This window comes from Vulpes lagopus, chromosome X (assembly GCF_018345385.1).
Source record: "Vulpes lagopus strain Blue_001 chromosome X, ASM1834538v1, whole genome shotgun sequence".
Taxonomy (NCBI): Eukaryota; Metazoa; Chordata; class Mammalia; order Carnivora; family Canidae; genus Vulpes; species Vulpes lagopus.
The window spans coordinates 27,611,478-27,629,731 of NC_054848.1; the positions used below are offsets into that span (position 1 = coordinate 27,611,478).

The 18,254-nt window shown below is 35.5% G+C and overlaps 1 protein-coding gene across 8 annotated transcripts in view; it reads right to left on the reverse strand.

The window, feature by feature from the left end:
• The window catches only part of DMD (dystrophin), a 2,057,113-nt gene that overhangs the window by 1,253,160 nt on the left and 785,699 nt on the right, over positions 1-18,254 (reverse strand). For all 8 annotated transcript variants that reach the window (XM_041741334.1, XM_041741335.1, XM_041741332.1 and 5 more), the window contains one exon: positions 7,876-8,037. In XM_041741334.1, coding sequence (XP_041597268.1) covers positions 7,876-8,037 — 162 coding nt within the window. The remainder of the gene's footprint in view (positions 1-7,875; positions 8,038-18,254) is intronic.

Below are 18,254 nucleotides of genomic sequence, written 5' to 3' on the forward strand. Positions count from 1 at the left end.
TTGAGTATATACATAGCTGTGATCATGTGTGTATATACACACACATATACATATACATGTGTGTGCAAATTTATGCTATAATGGCAAACATTTTATTCTATTTTTTAAGATTTTATTCATTTATTCATGAGAGACACACACACAGTGACAGAGAGAGAGGCAGAGACACAGGCACAGGGAGAAGCAGGCTCCACGCAGGGAGCCCAATGCGGGAATCGATCCTGGAACTCCAGGATCACGCCCTGGGCCGAAGGCAGGAGCTAAACCACTGAGCCACCCAGGGATCCCAATGGCAAACAATTTAATATCATCAAAATAAATTTAGCTGTTAACTTAGTTCAATTATAAGTACTCTGGTAGAGCTTTGCATTAAGAAATTTAAGAAATGAGCTGATGACTATCTTCTATCCCCCTTCTATCACTCTGATAGTAAATTTGAGAAGAGAACCATTTTAAACCAAAAAAAAAAAAAAAAGTGAACACTCTGTGGAATTATTATTCCTTGTAATACATCTGAGAACCAATATTATTCATAGTTATAGTAATGATAATGATGCTAATGATAATAGAACAGTTCATTATACGTCTACATTTTCAAGCAATTATGATTACTTTTCAAATTAGGTAAGTGGAGAGACAAAACTTTGGGAGAAATTTGGAATAGTGCGTAGAAATTTGAGGCAGTGTAGTGGCTAAATGGTTAATTTTTTGCTTGATAGAGAGCTAATTATCAAAGTGGAGAAAGAAGATCTGAGTTAAAATCCCAGCTTCAGTGAAAATGCTTTGGAAATGGAATCCATTAAATATATTCCACTATGAACAACTGAAACATTGTAATATTACTATGCAGGGTCTTATAGTGGACACCAGGATGGTCAATAATAAATATCTTCCATTTAAGTTAATTCTGAGTTTTTAACAAAATTCCTCACATTTCACCCTTGACTATGATTCAAAGCAATGGACTAAAGGAGAAAAAATAAGTGGGAAATAACAGAAAGGGAGATGGAACATGAAAGATTCCTAACTCTGGGAAACGAACTAGGGGTGGTGGAAGGGGAGGTGGGCGGGGGGTGGAGATGACTGGGTGGCGGGCACTGAAAGGGCACTTGACGGGATGAGTACTGGGTGTTATTCTGTATGTTGACAAATTGAACACCAATAAAAAATAAATTTATTAAAAAACAAAACAAAACAATGGACTGAAAAAAGTTGATGGTAAACTGAAATTACTTTTAGTATACTATTTGGGATATTCTCTATTCCATAGTATCTTTTAAAATCAACTTTATTGAAGTATAGTTTATCTACCATAGAATTCAATAAATGCAAAATTCAAGAAATTTTAGCTAATTTAGAATTGTGCGATCATTGTCACAATTTGATTTGTAGAACATTTCTGTAGGTCCCGCAAAAAAACCCATGTGTCTATTTTCAGTAATTCCCTCTCCCCATCCCCAGCCTCAATCAATAATCTAGCCTGTTCAAATAGTCTCTTAAGCCTAAATATTTGACTTAGCTACTTCATTAAATTGTTATAATGATTAAAAAAAAAAACACACACAATGCAGGTGCTTTGAAAATAGTCGCCATTCACATGGTACAGTCCTTGAAAGGACTGGAATACATGGAAAAGTCTGGAATATGTACCTTCCACTAATCATTCCTTCTCACGTGAAAAATTTTTATTATGTACTACTCAAAGTGTTTCGAAAGTGTTCCGAAGTTCCAAACCTTGACAGCATCATAAAGCACTATGACAAGATATTGTCACAATACTATTTTTTTGGTCAATACCATTAATTCCCATTTTTAAAAATGGTTCTTGATGATTATGGTAAACTTGATTGGTCAACAATTCTTTTATTTTCATCTTTCTTTCCTGCCATTTTAAGGCAAGATGGCAAAACCCAGTTTGGTTTTGTCCACTTTTTTAAAAAAAAGCTCCTAGCACATTTGTCTGGCATATATTTAGTGACTAAATATGGTAAATCTTTGTGGAATTAAATACATTCATCAAATACTTATTGAGGACCTGCTAGGCAGTCCTGATCTCTTGTAAACTGCCCTTTCGTGGGTAGGGAATAGAGGCTGACAGGGAAAACAATAACAATAAAGCTAATATAAAAATAAGCAAGGACATTTCAGATAGTCATAAATACTACAAAGAAACTATAAGAGTGTATGTAATACTGAGTGTTATCTGGGTGTGCATTTTAGATTTATAAATTCACTGTCAGCAATTCTGGGAATAATATCTATTTGTGTAAGAAAAAAAAAAAACAGGAAAAATAGGTTGAATTTAAATTGCCCCAAAATATTCAGAGTACTTCAAGAATCTTCACTGTGACCATAGCATAATGTAGCTAGCTTCAAGTTTATATTTAGAATGTGTAGAATTTTTATAACAGGTTGCTGTAATTGAACTGCAGACTTAAGATGTAGACTTTTGAGCTTATAATATGAAAGACATCCATCTCTTTATCGTTATACATCCGGTGAGGACGAGATACTGTGCAATTTTTCCAAGTGCAGTCAATGATGTGTAGCACATTTCTAATCTCTTGTAGCTTCTATAACACTTGCTTGCAATTATTTTCCATACTATTAAACATATAAAAATGATAAGAGTCATTCTAATTTGGGGAATAACCAGTTCTATATGGTAGCACACTCAGGTAGCGCTGCAGTGTTGGAACAGATTTAAAATTAATCCTATTTACATTGCTAGGTAAAGAGAAAAGAAAATATTTCTGCCACGCCTACGTGGGGTTTAATATTAGAACTCAAATGTCTGTAATAGATCTCCATATTCTACTTCTATGGTAAAATTATTCCATTATCACATAAATCCTGAATGAATTCTGCTATGAGGGTTTATACTGTCTAATTCATAAATCAGTGAAGTAGGCTATAAAGTTAGACTGTTCTGAGTCATTTGGCACTCAAATGTGCCTATTTACACTATAAAAGTCTTTTTCATTCTGTAACAAAATCGTAAGCTTAATCTGAGAGACCAAAATCTGCATTTAGAGCTTTATTTTTTAAGCCATTGATTTTGATAGTTTGGAATGCTTACATTTAAAAAATGACCAAATATATTTAAACTGAGTTACAAGATTTAGCTTCAGTAAACCCAGGAAGACCTCACTTATGAATTGTTTTGATGTATGGATAATGCAGTCAGCTTAAATTAGCAGCCTTCCTTAGTAAAAAGATCCTTCTTTTCTATTTGTTGACACTAAGTTTTAGCCACATTGCTAATGGGATGGAAAAAGAGATAGAAGGAAGAAATCTGTTCTGTAATGGACTTGGCAAAATAAAGGAGGACTTTTCTTTGTTGATTATGAGGTCCTCCTCTTTGATCGTAATTTGTTTCCTAAATCACTTTAAATTTTTTTCTCTGAACTCATGCACATAAATCTACTGTGTAGGAGCTAATGTTGCAAAAGGTGGGATCAGGAATCTGCAGGATAAAAGAAACAGAATAGTCGAGCTATTGTGATCACTGCAAGGTAGCCCCATTGCTTCTTGTGATAATCTTAGTGACACCATAATCTTAGTGACACCATAATATTCTCTATAAAGTGTGCATCATCAATACTTTATGATAGAGAGTATTTAAACAGGTACCCATACTGGATGTTTCTTGCACACCGGTGATCAAAATAATGAAATTACTGGAATAGGAAAGAAAAAGTACAGACTGAAATATCTTTGTAATTTTAAAAATTACAGACATTAAAGTGGTTATTTGCATATGATTATCACAGCTCCTAAAATGATTCAGAGGCACCTCCAAGCTGACTGGCCCATTAACATATGTGGAATTAGGGGACAAAGAGGAATATAAGAAAACCAGGCCAAGTTCATCTACAAACATCCCTGTTGAAAATTTTATTTGCCTGAATGAATTTACTTCTTCAGGAATTCTCAGCTCTGTTTTCTACCTTCATTCATTTCCCATAAGAATAAGGGGACAATCAACATAAAAGAGTTCACCTCAACCCCCTCCCACCGAAATCTTGACAATGTTATAGGTGTATCAAAGAGTGAGTGGTAATAAATGTGATGTGAAGAAAAGATTATTCACAGGAGCAATTCAGGGATTTGGAACTGATAAAAGTTCCAAATTTGTCTGAGATTTGTCTGATAAAAGGAGCGATTCAGCCATTAGTCGAATTTCATTCAAAGTCATTCTCAACCTTTGCCACATGTGAGAATGCTTGGGAGAATTTCCAATAGTTCTAACAACTGAGTCCCCCACAGAAGTTCTGACATGATTGGTGTGGGGTGCACCCTGGGAACTTCAATTTTTCTTCCAGATTTTAGGTGCTAAAACTAAATCTGTGTTTCAGTATGTTCTGCAGGACAATTAAGAATTAAAGGGGATCCCTGGGTGGCTCAGCGATTTAGCGCCTGCCTTTGGCCTAGGCCATGATCCTGGAGTCCCGGGATTGAGTCCTGCATCAGGCTCCTGCATGGAGCCTGCTTCTCCCTCTGCCTGTGTCTCTGCCTCTCTCTCTCTCAGTCTCTCATGAAAAACAACAAAAAAGTAAATAACTTTACATATGCTATGTGTTTCTTTGCAGTTATATAATCTTATGATCTTATACTGTAAAATTGTTTTGAGGAAACACACATTGATTTATATATTTTAATCATAATATTTTCAAAATAGTACTTAAGTTTGATTTCTGTACATAGACGAAAAATTTCTCTATCTAGAAGAGTTCCTCCCATTTGCTTTATTCTATTTGAAACAATAAGACATCATCTTAATTTTGTACTTTGATAAATATCTCACTTTAAATGGCCTGGCATTGGGCAGCTGATGCTATGGTCTTATGATATAAGATTTTGGTTTGTTCCAGTGTTACTGATTGAAATAAAAATACTTTGGTCACCGTATGCTCTAATATCCTTGCAGTATGTAGTCTTATTGTCTAAAAAGTTAGGTTTTATTCCTATGAGCTCATTTTACTAAATAAAACAGTAAATATTTTTAATCTGATTTAGAATCAGAAGGCCCAGTTCTGTAATTATGACAGGTAACTGATCAATTAACATGAGGAGGCAGCGGGGAGCTCATTTCTGTCTTACAGTATTAAACACGAATGGAATGCAAGGACCCATTTTGATCTACATCTACTTTTATAAATAATAAGAACCTACCTGTTAGAAAGTTATACACATTGCATATATGTTCTTAATACTGAGAATTTGTTATCTCCAAGAATCTCAATCTTAAAAGGCAGAAAAAGAAGGCTCTAGGAAAATTTAAATTTAGTAGCAAAACTACCAATGCACCACACGGTGGAGTCAGACATCCACAAATCTACGTGGCCAGTGTATGACAGGAAATCTGAGCACATTAAGATGACCAAATACAGTACTGGCATTCATTTTGTCTGGCTTCTTGGTGATACACTAAAACAAGTACTCAATTTCTGAAAAGGGAAAGCTAAGTTGCCCTAATCTTTTAATTAACAATGAACTTTGATAGAAATTTAAAGAAACAAGTTGTTTTGTATTAATACCAACCATTAAACTTAGATCCCATGATATACACTTAGAAAAGTGTCATTTTGGTGGCATTCTCAGTGGCTTCTTTGTCTGATAAATGCTGGTTACATTCTTACTTCATAGACAACCTCTTTACTCTCTGCTTGTTTCTTTCAAGAGAGTTTCAAATTGAGCTTCAGGAAATGTAATCCTTGAAGTAAATCTGGGTACCTGATAACTCTGTTCCAAAAAACAATTAACTTGCTGTCATCTTAAAATAAAATCTTGGAGAAGAATGTTTCAATAGCTTTCAGATGCCCTGCATCTTCCAATATTATATATTACCAGTTGCAGAATTCAAAGTTAAGAATTATCTTGCAAATGCAGCTGCAACCAGAAATGCATGGAAAATGGATTTGAGCTTGTTAGTGCTCTAGCATCCCTTTTTTCAAGTAGATTTGAAATTTCTTAATTGACATATGTGCTGTTATTTGCAATTATTTTGAACTATTATAATTAAAAACATTTTACTACAGATTTTTTATGAGAAAACCAAACAAAACACTTTATATTGTGGTATTAAAAACTAGTATATTATATTCATGTTTATGGAATCCTGCATTAATATCTACAACCTTTTCAACTAAACAAGGTTGGGTTTTTTTACCCTAAAAGCTCACATTTGGTTCTAAGACAATAACAGCTATTGCCTATCTCATACTTTCATATTGCTACTTATACTTTCATTCTATGAGCCTTAAAAACTATATATTTTATAGTACAAATCCCCAGTTTTAATATTTAATATTTATACTATTCAAAATTTCCCTTAGTTTTATTCATACATTTATGAGCAGTGTTTAGTCAAACATTCCTCCAATGTATATCACTGAATTAAAGAAATAATTCTATTCTGCCTTTAGTTTAGAATCATGTATCTTTTCTCAACCCAATAATAATTTCCCATTCCTGTCATGCATTTTTCTAAAGCCTGCCTATAAAATTTTCTATGGAATAGTCTTAGGAATAGTTAATGGTCAAGCACTGGACTAATGTAAACTTGAAGAAATGCATATAGCAGGGAGCTTAAAATCCTCAACAGTGTTCGCCGTTATCTCCCATTTACTATTTACACTTGTCCCAGTGAAAAACTATCATAAAGATTCTGTCATCAGGATTCCCCAAACTACACTTTCTTCATCCCCTGTCGCAATGGTCAATGAGGAACTCCTCTGCCCTGGAATTTGTAAGCCTATCAAAACCACCTGTACTCTGCCCCATGTTTTCAAGGACTTTCTTAGTCAAACTTTGACAATATGGTAAACTACCTCATGCTGTTGTGTACAATGATGCTCTGGGCACCAATTTAAACTATGATTCAGTGCACTATAATTGCACTGTAACGATGATCTATAAATCCAATACTTAATCCAAAAATTCATTTTAAAATGAAAACATTCAGGCATCTCCAACAATTAGTGAGGAGAGGGCCTTTGGGATGGGTAGATAACCTTCCATTGCCCCTCACTTCAAAATGCATTGGTCTGAGTTATCCTTGGTTATTGGGCTCATAATATGTACCTATGATTTGAAAAATAGCTACATTACCTTACTATCAGAAAATCCCAAAGATGTTGAAATAAATAATACTTATAGTTTACATATATTTAAATGTCATTAAAAACAGAACTACTGCACTAAAAATATACTTCCCAAGGTGAAAGTTAATTTAGATATAGCTTAAATTCATTAAGTACAGAATCAACTTAGATTTATTTTCATTACTATTTTAACTCTCATTCTAAAAAAAACTGGTTTAGCACATTTCATAACCTGGATGAACAGAGTGGGATCTATGAGTAAATGTGATTATATATGGTATGATTGTTAGCAATAAAATGCACATTTATATCTCAAATTTTTTGTTTTCAACTACTTACAACACATTACAAGTAGAATAATAGAGATCATACGACTTATGATTCCAAGATAACAAAGATAAGTTGATAATAAATTATTTGAGACTGCATTTTTAGTGTCACCCTAAAAAGATATTCTTTACAATTTACATTCTTAAGGTTTTCCCTGTAGCTCAAGTATAATTTGAAAATATTGATTAACAGCAGATTTCCATATGCTATTCCCCTGCCTTTTAAGGGTCTCTATTTCAAATTCCTCCATTATATACTTTTAAAAATAAGTATTAGAGTACTATCCCAGAGCTCTTTTCCCCTCTTACCTCCAAACAGTCAAATCAGTAAATCAAATAACCTTCCATACAACTACTTGAATAAACCGTAACTAGAAATTCAGCAATCTCCTATTCTGGTAATGCACCAGGTAATGGTAGCTCATTCTCAGTCTACTTGCCTGGGCTTCCTGAGGCATCTGAGCTGCATCCACTTTGTCAGCAATATAAGCTGCCAACTGCTTGTCAATGGAAGAGAGGGACTCCTGAATTAAGTGCAAGGATTTTTCGATCTCCTGGGCCGACTGGATACTCTGCTCAAGCAACTTTTGCCTCCTCACAGCCTACAGAAAAGAAGGAGAAGGAAGTGGTTAAATGTTCACTCACAATACTTTTCCTGCGATCCTGCCACAAAGTAAATGAATATTCTAGATTCTGCCACAATCACCTTCTTGTAAGATAGATTTCGCAGCTTCCTGCCACTCATTCAGCCCTGCTTATAAACATAAAAATAAGAATAAGAAAGAAGAATTAGCCCACAGAACCACAGGATCAGGAATCTCTGCAGGACCAAACCACAGAATTAGGTACATCAAGGGAAGAGACTGGAAGAAAACAGTAGCAAAATTGTCTCAGTCGTTGCAATCTGTTGTTCTCAGGCTGAACACTCCTCCTGATCTCATTATATAGTTCAAGAGATTTGGTTTACTTAGAATAGGGTCATCGTCATCACAATCCAATTCAAGATGGATAATCCACTTCCACCACGGAGACACATATACAATCTGTTCAGAATCAGCTCCTTTCAAAGAGAGAATTTCAGATAACCATCTGGTTATGGATTTATTTTAAATACGAGTCCTACCAGTTTTGCATGGGGTCCCTCTCCCATTTTCTTTCAGAATTTGGATTATGGAAATAACTTGTACATTTGGATCTGTGTTAGTGCTGAAGTGGAACAAATAATAAGTAATCATAATATAGCTGCAATTAATCTTGATTGTTACTATAGGTATGATTAGGATAATTTAACACTTTCCAAATATAAATAGCATGTTGGGCAGTTTGCACAGTCTCCCTTCAAGGATCTGTTCACCTTTAGAAGAAAAGTTCTACAAGTGAGGACTAGGACAAGTAACTTACTGAGAATTCCTTAAGTTATGCATCATATCAAGTATTTTTATTATATGATGTGTGGCCATGATTATCTGGTATAAGAGAACTATCCTTCCCACAGACCATGACCAGGGTTTTAAAAAAGATCCTGCCTGTGATGAGTGCAGCATAATACAGAGTTGTCACATCACTATGTTGTACAAGTGAAGCTAATGTAACGCTGTGTGTCAACTATACTTCAATAAAAATATTTTAAAAAAGAATATATAGTGGGCTCTTCAGCTTAAAATGTACTAGAGATGCCATTATTTTCTAATGAAGCCAACCTGGAACACAGCAGTACTCAACTATGAATAAAGCTAAAAGAGCTGGAAGTCTCACACTACGACAGGAGTGGGAGGGCATTCTTGGTATTTCTACCTGTACCGGAAATCTTCCTCAGGAGTTTGCCTTAGGCTTTCCTTTCTTTTCATTCCACCCACAATTCTAGTTTCAGTTAGCTTTCTTTTGCACACAGTTCTCAATTCTGTGTCTCCAGTCCAGATTTCCCCCTCGAGCTCCACACGTGCATAATGTATTCCCCTATTTGACAATTCTACTTGGACATCCCATAGCAACAAAACAACAGCATGACCAAATATGGACATATTCTGTTCCCCCTTCTCACTTACTTCCCACCTCGTCAACTTGCTTTTGCTCTTTTTCTGTATTTTTTCCCTATTTCAGTGGCTTGCAATTATTCATTGCCTTTATTAGGCATAATTCTGCTGGATATTCCATCTTCCTCTACCATGTCCTTCACCATTTTATGTTTACTCAATCAATTCCAAATTCTTTATTCTACCTCCTAATATATCTTGATTCCATCCTTCTCTCCCCCTCCTCACTGTCATTTCTCTAGTTGAGGTCATTACCATCTCTTGCCTCAAATACAGTACAGGCTCTTGGCTGGTATCCTACCTTATCATTACCCATCTGCAGCACAGCTATAGTGTGTTCTTTCCAAAATGAAATGATGACACTCTGCTTAAAATTCTCTAATGAGTATTTATTTTCCTGAGAATAAATGCAATACTCCTTAATATGGCTTTAAAAAGTCCCTTCATAGTCCCTGCTGGACATAGTCCTTGCTCAAGCTACAGAGAAATTTTATTTTTCATTCTCCAGCATACACTATGACCCTCTTGATAGTTGGCCTTAAGCCTGCTAATCCTTTTTCTTTGAACAATTCCACCCCATCTTCCTTTAATTGGCTAATTTACCTTTACCCTTTAACTCTTACCTTGGAAGTGCAGACATCTCCCTCACCAGGTGGCTGTCCCTGACACCCTATGTTCTCTCTTGTACTTTGTATTTCTAGCTTAGTATGTATCACCCGTATTGCAATTTCCCATTAATTTTTGCCTCTGTTTTAGATTTTAAGTGCCAATGAGATTAGAGACTATGGCTGTCTTGTTCATTGCTCAATACCAGCTCCTAGAAAAAATACTTCTGTTCATGACTGAATGAATGGTGTAACAAGGATTTTTAGTGGGGAAAACAGAAGCATTCAAGTAGTCAAAAAAAGGGATTTACCTAAGAAATTGGGAAAAAGGTCACTACCACTCAGACAGACCTTTGGAGTGGTCTGTCCTTTGGAGAAATGCCCTTTCTGTTTGTGGCGTTTTTTTTTTCTTTTGGGGGAGGGTGTTTTTTTATTTTGGTATGTTGTGTGTGTGTGCTTGGAATTAAAAGTATCAGAATAGGAAAAAAATAAAAATAAATAAAAGTATCAGCCTAGGATGGAATATTATTTACAGGAAACTTTAATCTACTTCTGTTAAAATACTTGATTCAGATAAGTGACAAAGATCTTGGCCTGTAATCTTATTCAAATGTAGTTTCCCCTTTCTTCAGTCAAAATCTCAACAAGAAGTTACTTCACATCATAACTCAGTTAACAGTGCTCATGGCTATAATCAGAGCTGTCTGTGTTGTACAAGAGAATGTCTGTAGCCTAGCCAGACTTTCTCCAGAGAAATGGATCCTAATGATAAAATTTCACCATTGTGACAGGTGGCTGGAGAAACCTTCCAATCACAGCATGTAGTAACTGCCTACTCAGGCATTGTTGAAATCGGGTCCTTTATCTGGCTAAAGGCAAAAACAGCCTACTCTCCTGCGCCTATCTGTAGAATTTTAATATAATTGAATTGGATATAATACAGCATAATGTTAAACCACATATCTAGCCTCAAAATTATATTTAGAAATCTAACCTTTTCTATTCATGAGATTCTATGGATTGAAAGAAATGAAATGACCCAAGAGCTAATGGCAGAGTTGACCTCGGGTAGGATAGTTCTTTGCCTGGCCTGGCAGTCAGTAAGAGAGACTGATTTACATGGATTCTTTGATTATCTCAGGGAGTGAAAAGACCTGATGTCAATCAAAGCTTGCAGAACTCTTTGAACTAATCATGGTATAAGCTGACTTCTATTTCTAAACATCTTGTTAGGCAAACCTTGATGGGGGGCCAGGCCTGTGGATTTTCTAGGACCCTCTGGCCACTTGACCTATGCTACATCTCATTGAACAGAAGTTGGTAGGCAGTTCCAAACCAGACTTAAATTTCTGTTGTTGGTCCAGAACACACCTTAAGTATTGTTTTAAAATGTTATATCCTGTCTTCAGCTAACTCTCTTATAAGGAAGATGAATTATACAGCTAGATAAAAACAGGAAATATGAGGAGAGTTACAAAGACATTGAGAGGATGGCCATGAACAGTAAAAATACAAAAATAAAAAAGGGAAATCCTAATTATGGTTTCCAAGGAAAAAGCATAATGATAAAATTTTTATTTGGATTTTCAGAAAAATTCAAGAAAAAAATAAGTTAATCAACGTACATGATAATATATTATTATTATTTCCTCAAAGTGCTCTATAAAAATCAAAATCTGAGTGATTTTTGTTGGCAATGGAAGGTTGCCTCCACAGCGATTGTTTCTTACATTCCTATTTTTTAAAATAATAACCTTTGTGCCCCAATACTACAAACATTTATATCAGAGAGCCACATGGCTAAGAAATTGTGGAAGAATGAATTTTTCATTCTGGAAAAATAAATTTCTCATGTGACATAAAAAATGAGAATTTTAACCAAAATAAATGTATTTAAACATGAATGAATGCAGGCTTGAAAATAGGAAAAAAAAATACCCACATTATCCCAATAACTTTTCACAAATCATCATTCATTAAAGAAGCTGTATGTCCTCACTATATTTATTAAAGTCACTATAAAATATAATCATTTTTATTTCATTTAGCAAGCAATGGGTAACTTCATGATTGCAAATGAATTAGGAATGTGGGTATTCTCACTATTAACATAGGATATTCTGAGATAATTATTATAAAGATACATTTCCCTTACAGTTGAGCTTTCTAGCCAGCAGCAAATGCTTATTAAACATATAATATTTTACATAATTGAACTGTACACATAGTCTCTCACTATAGGAAGATAACAACCAAATCAGAAAAAAAAATCTAGTAGAATGCAAGGGTACAATTTTCAGTCTAAGAAAGAAGAAAAACAAATCTACACTGTATGAGTTTTAAAAATGCCAGAAAAGTGTTTCTGTCCAAAATTCCCTATCCCATACTGATGGAATTCTTTTCTTGGTTGCACTCTCAACCAATTAAAAAATATATATATATATATAAATATATATATATATATATATATATACACACATACATACACGTGTGTGTGTATTACAAAGAAAAGTTTTGCTAAAATAGAAATTCCTGAGAAATTTAATTCACTATATAGCATGAGTTTAGTCTGAGGCCACAAAAATAATTTTTTTTCAGTATCTGTGGGATCTAGGATTGGGAATGGGAGAGATTTTGTCATTATTTTGTTTCTTCTTTTAGGAGTGTGTGTTATTGTTTTACTTTATTTGCTTTTGCTTTTTGGCAGAAAACTAGGGAAAGGCTTTTGATGCCTGGATATGATTGTGGAAGACCAGGTGAGTAGAGCAGATTTTCATCAGGAAGCCCTTTGCTGTGGAATCCCTTGTGGAGGGGTTTCAGAGTGATAAGAGGCTTGTGGAATGGAAAGCATGAGTGTGCAAAAGATACACTTTAATGTCTTAGCATCTTTCACAACCTTCTTTTTTTAAATCCAATTATTAATATAATTGGATATAAAATATAATATATAAATAAATATCCCTTGGTTGTTTATTAATGCACCAGGCCAAGGAAGGTCTCAGTTTTCCTTTGTAAATTGCACAATAGATCCAGGCCTAACATTGTAAAATTTATCCTTTCTTTAGCCCTAGCTAAAAAAAAAAAAAAAAAAAAAAAAAAAAAAGGGATTCTTTTTAGTGGGCTGGGATTTTGAGAGACCCTTGACTTTTCAGAAGTTCAGACTGGGGATTTTCTCAAGAACTGCAGATTGTTGCCTATTCTGCTTCAATTTATGGAAAATAAACAAAAAACTTCAGGCTCTGTGCTGACAAATTACCTAGGGATTCTCTAAATTGTATTCATTCAGATGCAGACATGTAAAACAGTCTGACTTTCATCATTGTTTTATCTTCTTTCCCTAAGTAATGAGATCTACCAGCCATTGTTCAATTAGGCCTCACTTCCTCCAGTGATTTTAGTAGTAGATAAACTCAAAAAACTATTTCTCAAATTCTTTTTTTTTTTTTTTTTTTTTTATTTCTCAAATTCTGAGGCAAGTAAAAGCAGCTACAAATTCTTGAAGTTTCTACTTGGGGGAAACATTAATTGTCCCCACTTTGAATGCCACTATCTTGCACAAAAGAAAACAATAACGAGTTAATTGTTTTCTCTTGGACAGTGACTGGAGGGTGGGAGTCCTTAAGAGAGGTGCTAAAACCAAATCATATTCCTGAGGCTCTTCAGAAACTAACCTGGAGACCAAAGAGAGGCCACTAATCTGCATTATTTAACAGCTTCCCCTCACTGCACACACAGACTGTTCTTAACCAGCGTTCTATTTTCTGGAGTCTCAAGCTCAGTGCACAGTAAATTAATGCAACTATTTCCTTTTAGTTTTTCTTTGTCACCTGTTAAGAGGTTGTAATTTGTTCAAATACCAAGTAATAAGAATACTCCATTTGACTGAATTATTTTGGTGAATTATTTGAGAGCATTTTTTTTATTGAAGTGCAGTTGATACACAATGTTACATTAGTTTCAGGGGTACAACACAGTGATTTGACAAGTCTGTACATACACTATGCTGTGCTCCCCACAAGTGTAGCTACCATCTTTCACCATACAACACTATTACAATACCATTTCCCTATGCTGTGCCTTCTGTTCCCATGATTTATTTATTGCATAACTGGAAGCATGTATCTCCCTTTCCTCTCCATCCATTTTGATTAGCTGTTTCCTCATTTTTATGCAACTTATGAGCTATTCTGAAGCTCCATTACTATGGTCATGACCACAATACACCCTGCTATCTTAGAATTGTGGCTATAGTCTTGAATTGAAAACAGTGTGTCCTAAGTTCCTCTCATTCAAAGAGAGAAATAATCACCTTTTCTCAAAAACCTTTATAGGAGAGGTGGGAAATTTCTTTAGGAGAGGTGGCTCTTTCTTCATTTCTCCACCAAGCTTGCTTACTCTAAAACTCCACAAAGATTTTGAAGGGAATCATAGTCAGGCTTAATCCATGGCCCAGTATGATGGCATCTTCCATTAACCCCTCAATGAGGAATAAAAAGTGGTACTTCAACCTTCCTGCTCCAAGCAAGCAAGGGAAGCTCCAAGACTATTACTCGTAGAGTCTGGGAGTCCAAAGCAAATAGGTGACATCTAATTATCAACTTGGACTCTGCTTATGCAGTTCAGTATTTTATTTGCTTTCTATGCCTACCTAAGTATAAAAGAAAAGAAATTGCATATGATGGCAAAATAAAGAGAGGGAGCAGCCTGTACTTCCTAAATCTTGGTGTGGCAGAAACATTTCCATAGGTCAAGTAGACACTGGAAAAGGCAGCCATGTTTGAGTTGTCTAGCAGAAACACTGCTTAAGGAGCAAGAGTACTCCATATTGAAGAGGCTTGAAGATATTTTCACTAAGCATGTTTTTCTTGAAGAATTTGGAAGACAGAAGAGCTTTTATAAGACCACTTGACAAGCCTACACTTGCACCCTCCAAAAAGCCAATGCTTATGTCCTTGTTATATAAAATACATGAACACCACATAAATGCTAGTTATAGGAGACATTTGTTGACCTTCCTTCAGTCCTACTTCTCAGGCCAATGGAGAATAATGGGACCCAGATGGGGTAGGGGAAAGTGATGGTGGCATAGAGAGGAAACTGATCACTCTCCCCTTTTACTGCAGGTCACGTAGGCTATAGTTTAAACTTTAAATGGAAACAGTAGAGAACGTTAAACTGAATAAGAGATTGAAATTTTAAGCTGTACTAAGCTGGCTTTAACTTTTTAATTTCACAGAGCCTGGAAAGCAATGGGATCTATTCAGGATGCCAGTAAGAGAGATGAAATAACCACCAGCTTGAAGCAAAATATTTCATGTTTCTCTCCTACCTGGTTCCAACTATACAGCAAACTACTATCATAGCCAATGGATTCAGCACTTGATAAACTGAAGTAGAAACAGAGAAAAAAAGATGGATACAAGAAACAGCTAGAATGTGGTCCAGGGAAAAGTAGGAAATGGTTTTTGGAAGGCATAAAGAAATAGGTAATGAAGGGCATAGGAACTATTTTTGAAACTCCGAGAATTACGGTAGCAGGGCATGATTAGAAGGCTTATAAAGATATAGCAATGCCTTTGTCTTATACAACAGCCAGCAAATTGCACATTTTGTATCTATCTAGCAAGGTTCCAGGTATGGACTACTGCTGCTATCAAATGCAACACTTTGCCTACTGATGAATAATTTCAGTGAATAGCCAGTTAAACTTCCTGAAGGATATTTTTAAGGTCTTTAAGGAGGCATGCCATGGCATAAAAATGCCAGGAATTATTTAAGGACTCCTAGGAATGTTCTATCCGTCTCACAAACACGTTCTCTCAACTTCAGTTGTTTAGAACTGATTGGAGGGCAACCTCAAAGAAACTGAAATTTAAGGTACACCCTAGGCCTCACTGTAGCCTCAGAACTCTTTAGGGTTGATAAGAAATAAACATTTCATTCTTCATGATTTTGTATGATGAAAGGAAAATAATAGATCCTCACAGAGTTGTTGCATATAACATTTCTCGATGGTTAGGTGTGCTTTCAGCAGGCTGAGGAAATGCTTTTTTTTTTTTTTTTTTTGAGGAAATGCTTTTTAAGAGGAATTCAGGTAGTTTTTTCCACAGAGAATTAAACGGAGATTTAAAAAATAAAGCAGAGGGGGAAGAAGACAATTTATATCAGGAAGGATAATTTACACCTGCTAACTTCTTCAGCAACCATCAAAAGCTTCATTTTTTTGCATTTTTGTTTTCAAATTAGTCCTACTTTTTCCTAAAGACAGGAGATCCCACAGAGTGTTCTTTGGACAAGAAAGACCAACAAAATTAAAACAAAAAAACTGTGTTGATCTAAGCCACTCCAGATATAACTCTTGTGGAGTCCTGCGACAATTAGCTTCTGTAGCATGTTTGTTAGTATACATGATAGGCTATAAAAAATTAAATATATGTAATTATAAACACAAATGTTTATATAGTCTTTAAATATAAAAGAATGTTGCATTATTTACGAGGGTCATCTGTTTTTGTCTATGTCACCTGGTTTAAAACCACCAGGCAGAAAAATCCCAAAACCATGTGCATGGAGCACTCTATAATTTCCTTTACAGGAAAATATTATAAATGTTAAAACCATGGGGGTCATGTTTAGTTGGAAATTCATCTGATTCAGGTCTATGCAGGTCACTGAAGTTCTTCTGTGACTTCTGAATGAAGCACATTTGAAAGCAATGTTTGGGGATCACTTTATCAATGGAACTTGACATCAGATAGCCATCACTTTCAAGTAAAGCATTGATAGAATGGTCAATGAGCTGTACAGTAATATACCGAAGACATTTCTGGATTTTTGCTGCATCCATTCATCTTCATGGGTAGACAAATGAAATTGGTCTTCTACCCTGACAGGAACAAACCAATGCGTTATTTCAGCTTCGAAAAAGAAGTGATGGAAGTATAATACAGTAAATCTAGAAGGAATCTACAGAGTTCATCTTATCCCAGCCTTCTCAAGTAACTTCAGAGACCCTTCTGGTCAGTAAAGCTTCTCTGGTGTAATGGAAGGATGCTCTCTGATCACACATGTGTTCATAATATGGATGTCTAAACTTTAGGCAATTAATAATTTATTGATATTGTAAATAATTAATATACCATAGAATATTGCTCCTGATACAGAAGAGTGGGACAGAATCAGAGTCTGAGGATAAATTGGGTCAGGATTGAGACCACATATCTAAGTAACACATAGAGTCTATGTAAGAGTAAATCCAAATCTGGAGGTAAAATCAAGTTGTAGAACAAAGCAATAAGTAGAGGTCAGAAACACAAGTAGGAATGTAGCCACTGAGAAAGTTAGTTGATTTCTGGCAATTGCTTCTATTATCCCAGGAAGCCAGAGACTCAGGGACTTTTCCATAATTCAAGTATAGATAGGGAAAAGGCAAGGTGCCACAATTGTAGCTGGTGCTTCCAAGCTGAGGTATGCATGTAATCACCCAAGTAAAGAAGGCCTCTAGTGAAGGAGAACATAGTGAGACCAGTTGTAGATAGACCAGTAGTTATGCCAACTTGTCATTGAATGACATGCTACTTGGTGCTCCTTACATAAGGGCAGTGATTTCTAGCCAACACAGCAATGTAGAAGAGATCTCAGAGCAGAAGACCTTCTGGTGCTTGTCACTTTCTCCACTCAGGAATTCAGACCCTCAGGATAATGAACAGATACAGTGTTTCTGGCCTCCTGGACTTGCGATGATGGGTAAGAAGCACTTCTGTCACACTACCTTCTCCAGAGCAGTGAAGGATGGCCACAGGGGTTGCCCTATAATACAGATTTCAGTCTGCAGGCAGATATTCTCAAATGTGGCCCTAATCACCTGAAATGGTTCTTTTCTAACGTACATTAGAGATATATGTTGGATTCCTTTTGCTGTGTGAGAGGTCCATAATGGTCTGAAGCCACCATTCAGGTTTCCTTGAAATAAAATGCCCTGGACTCTGTTGGCTGGTATGGCCAATCATCAATCTAGTTAAATTATACTCACACTGCCGACTAGAAGTAGTATCTGAGCACTACAATTCTTTCCTGGGATGTCTGGGATGATCTTTTTTTGCATCCCATATGCATGACAATTAACAATATTTATTTATCACAAATACTCCAGATGTTCACCATGGTTCTGAAGAAGTTGAA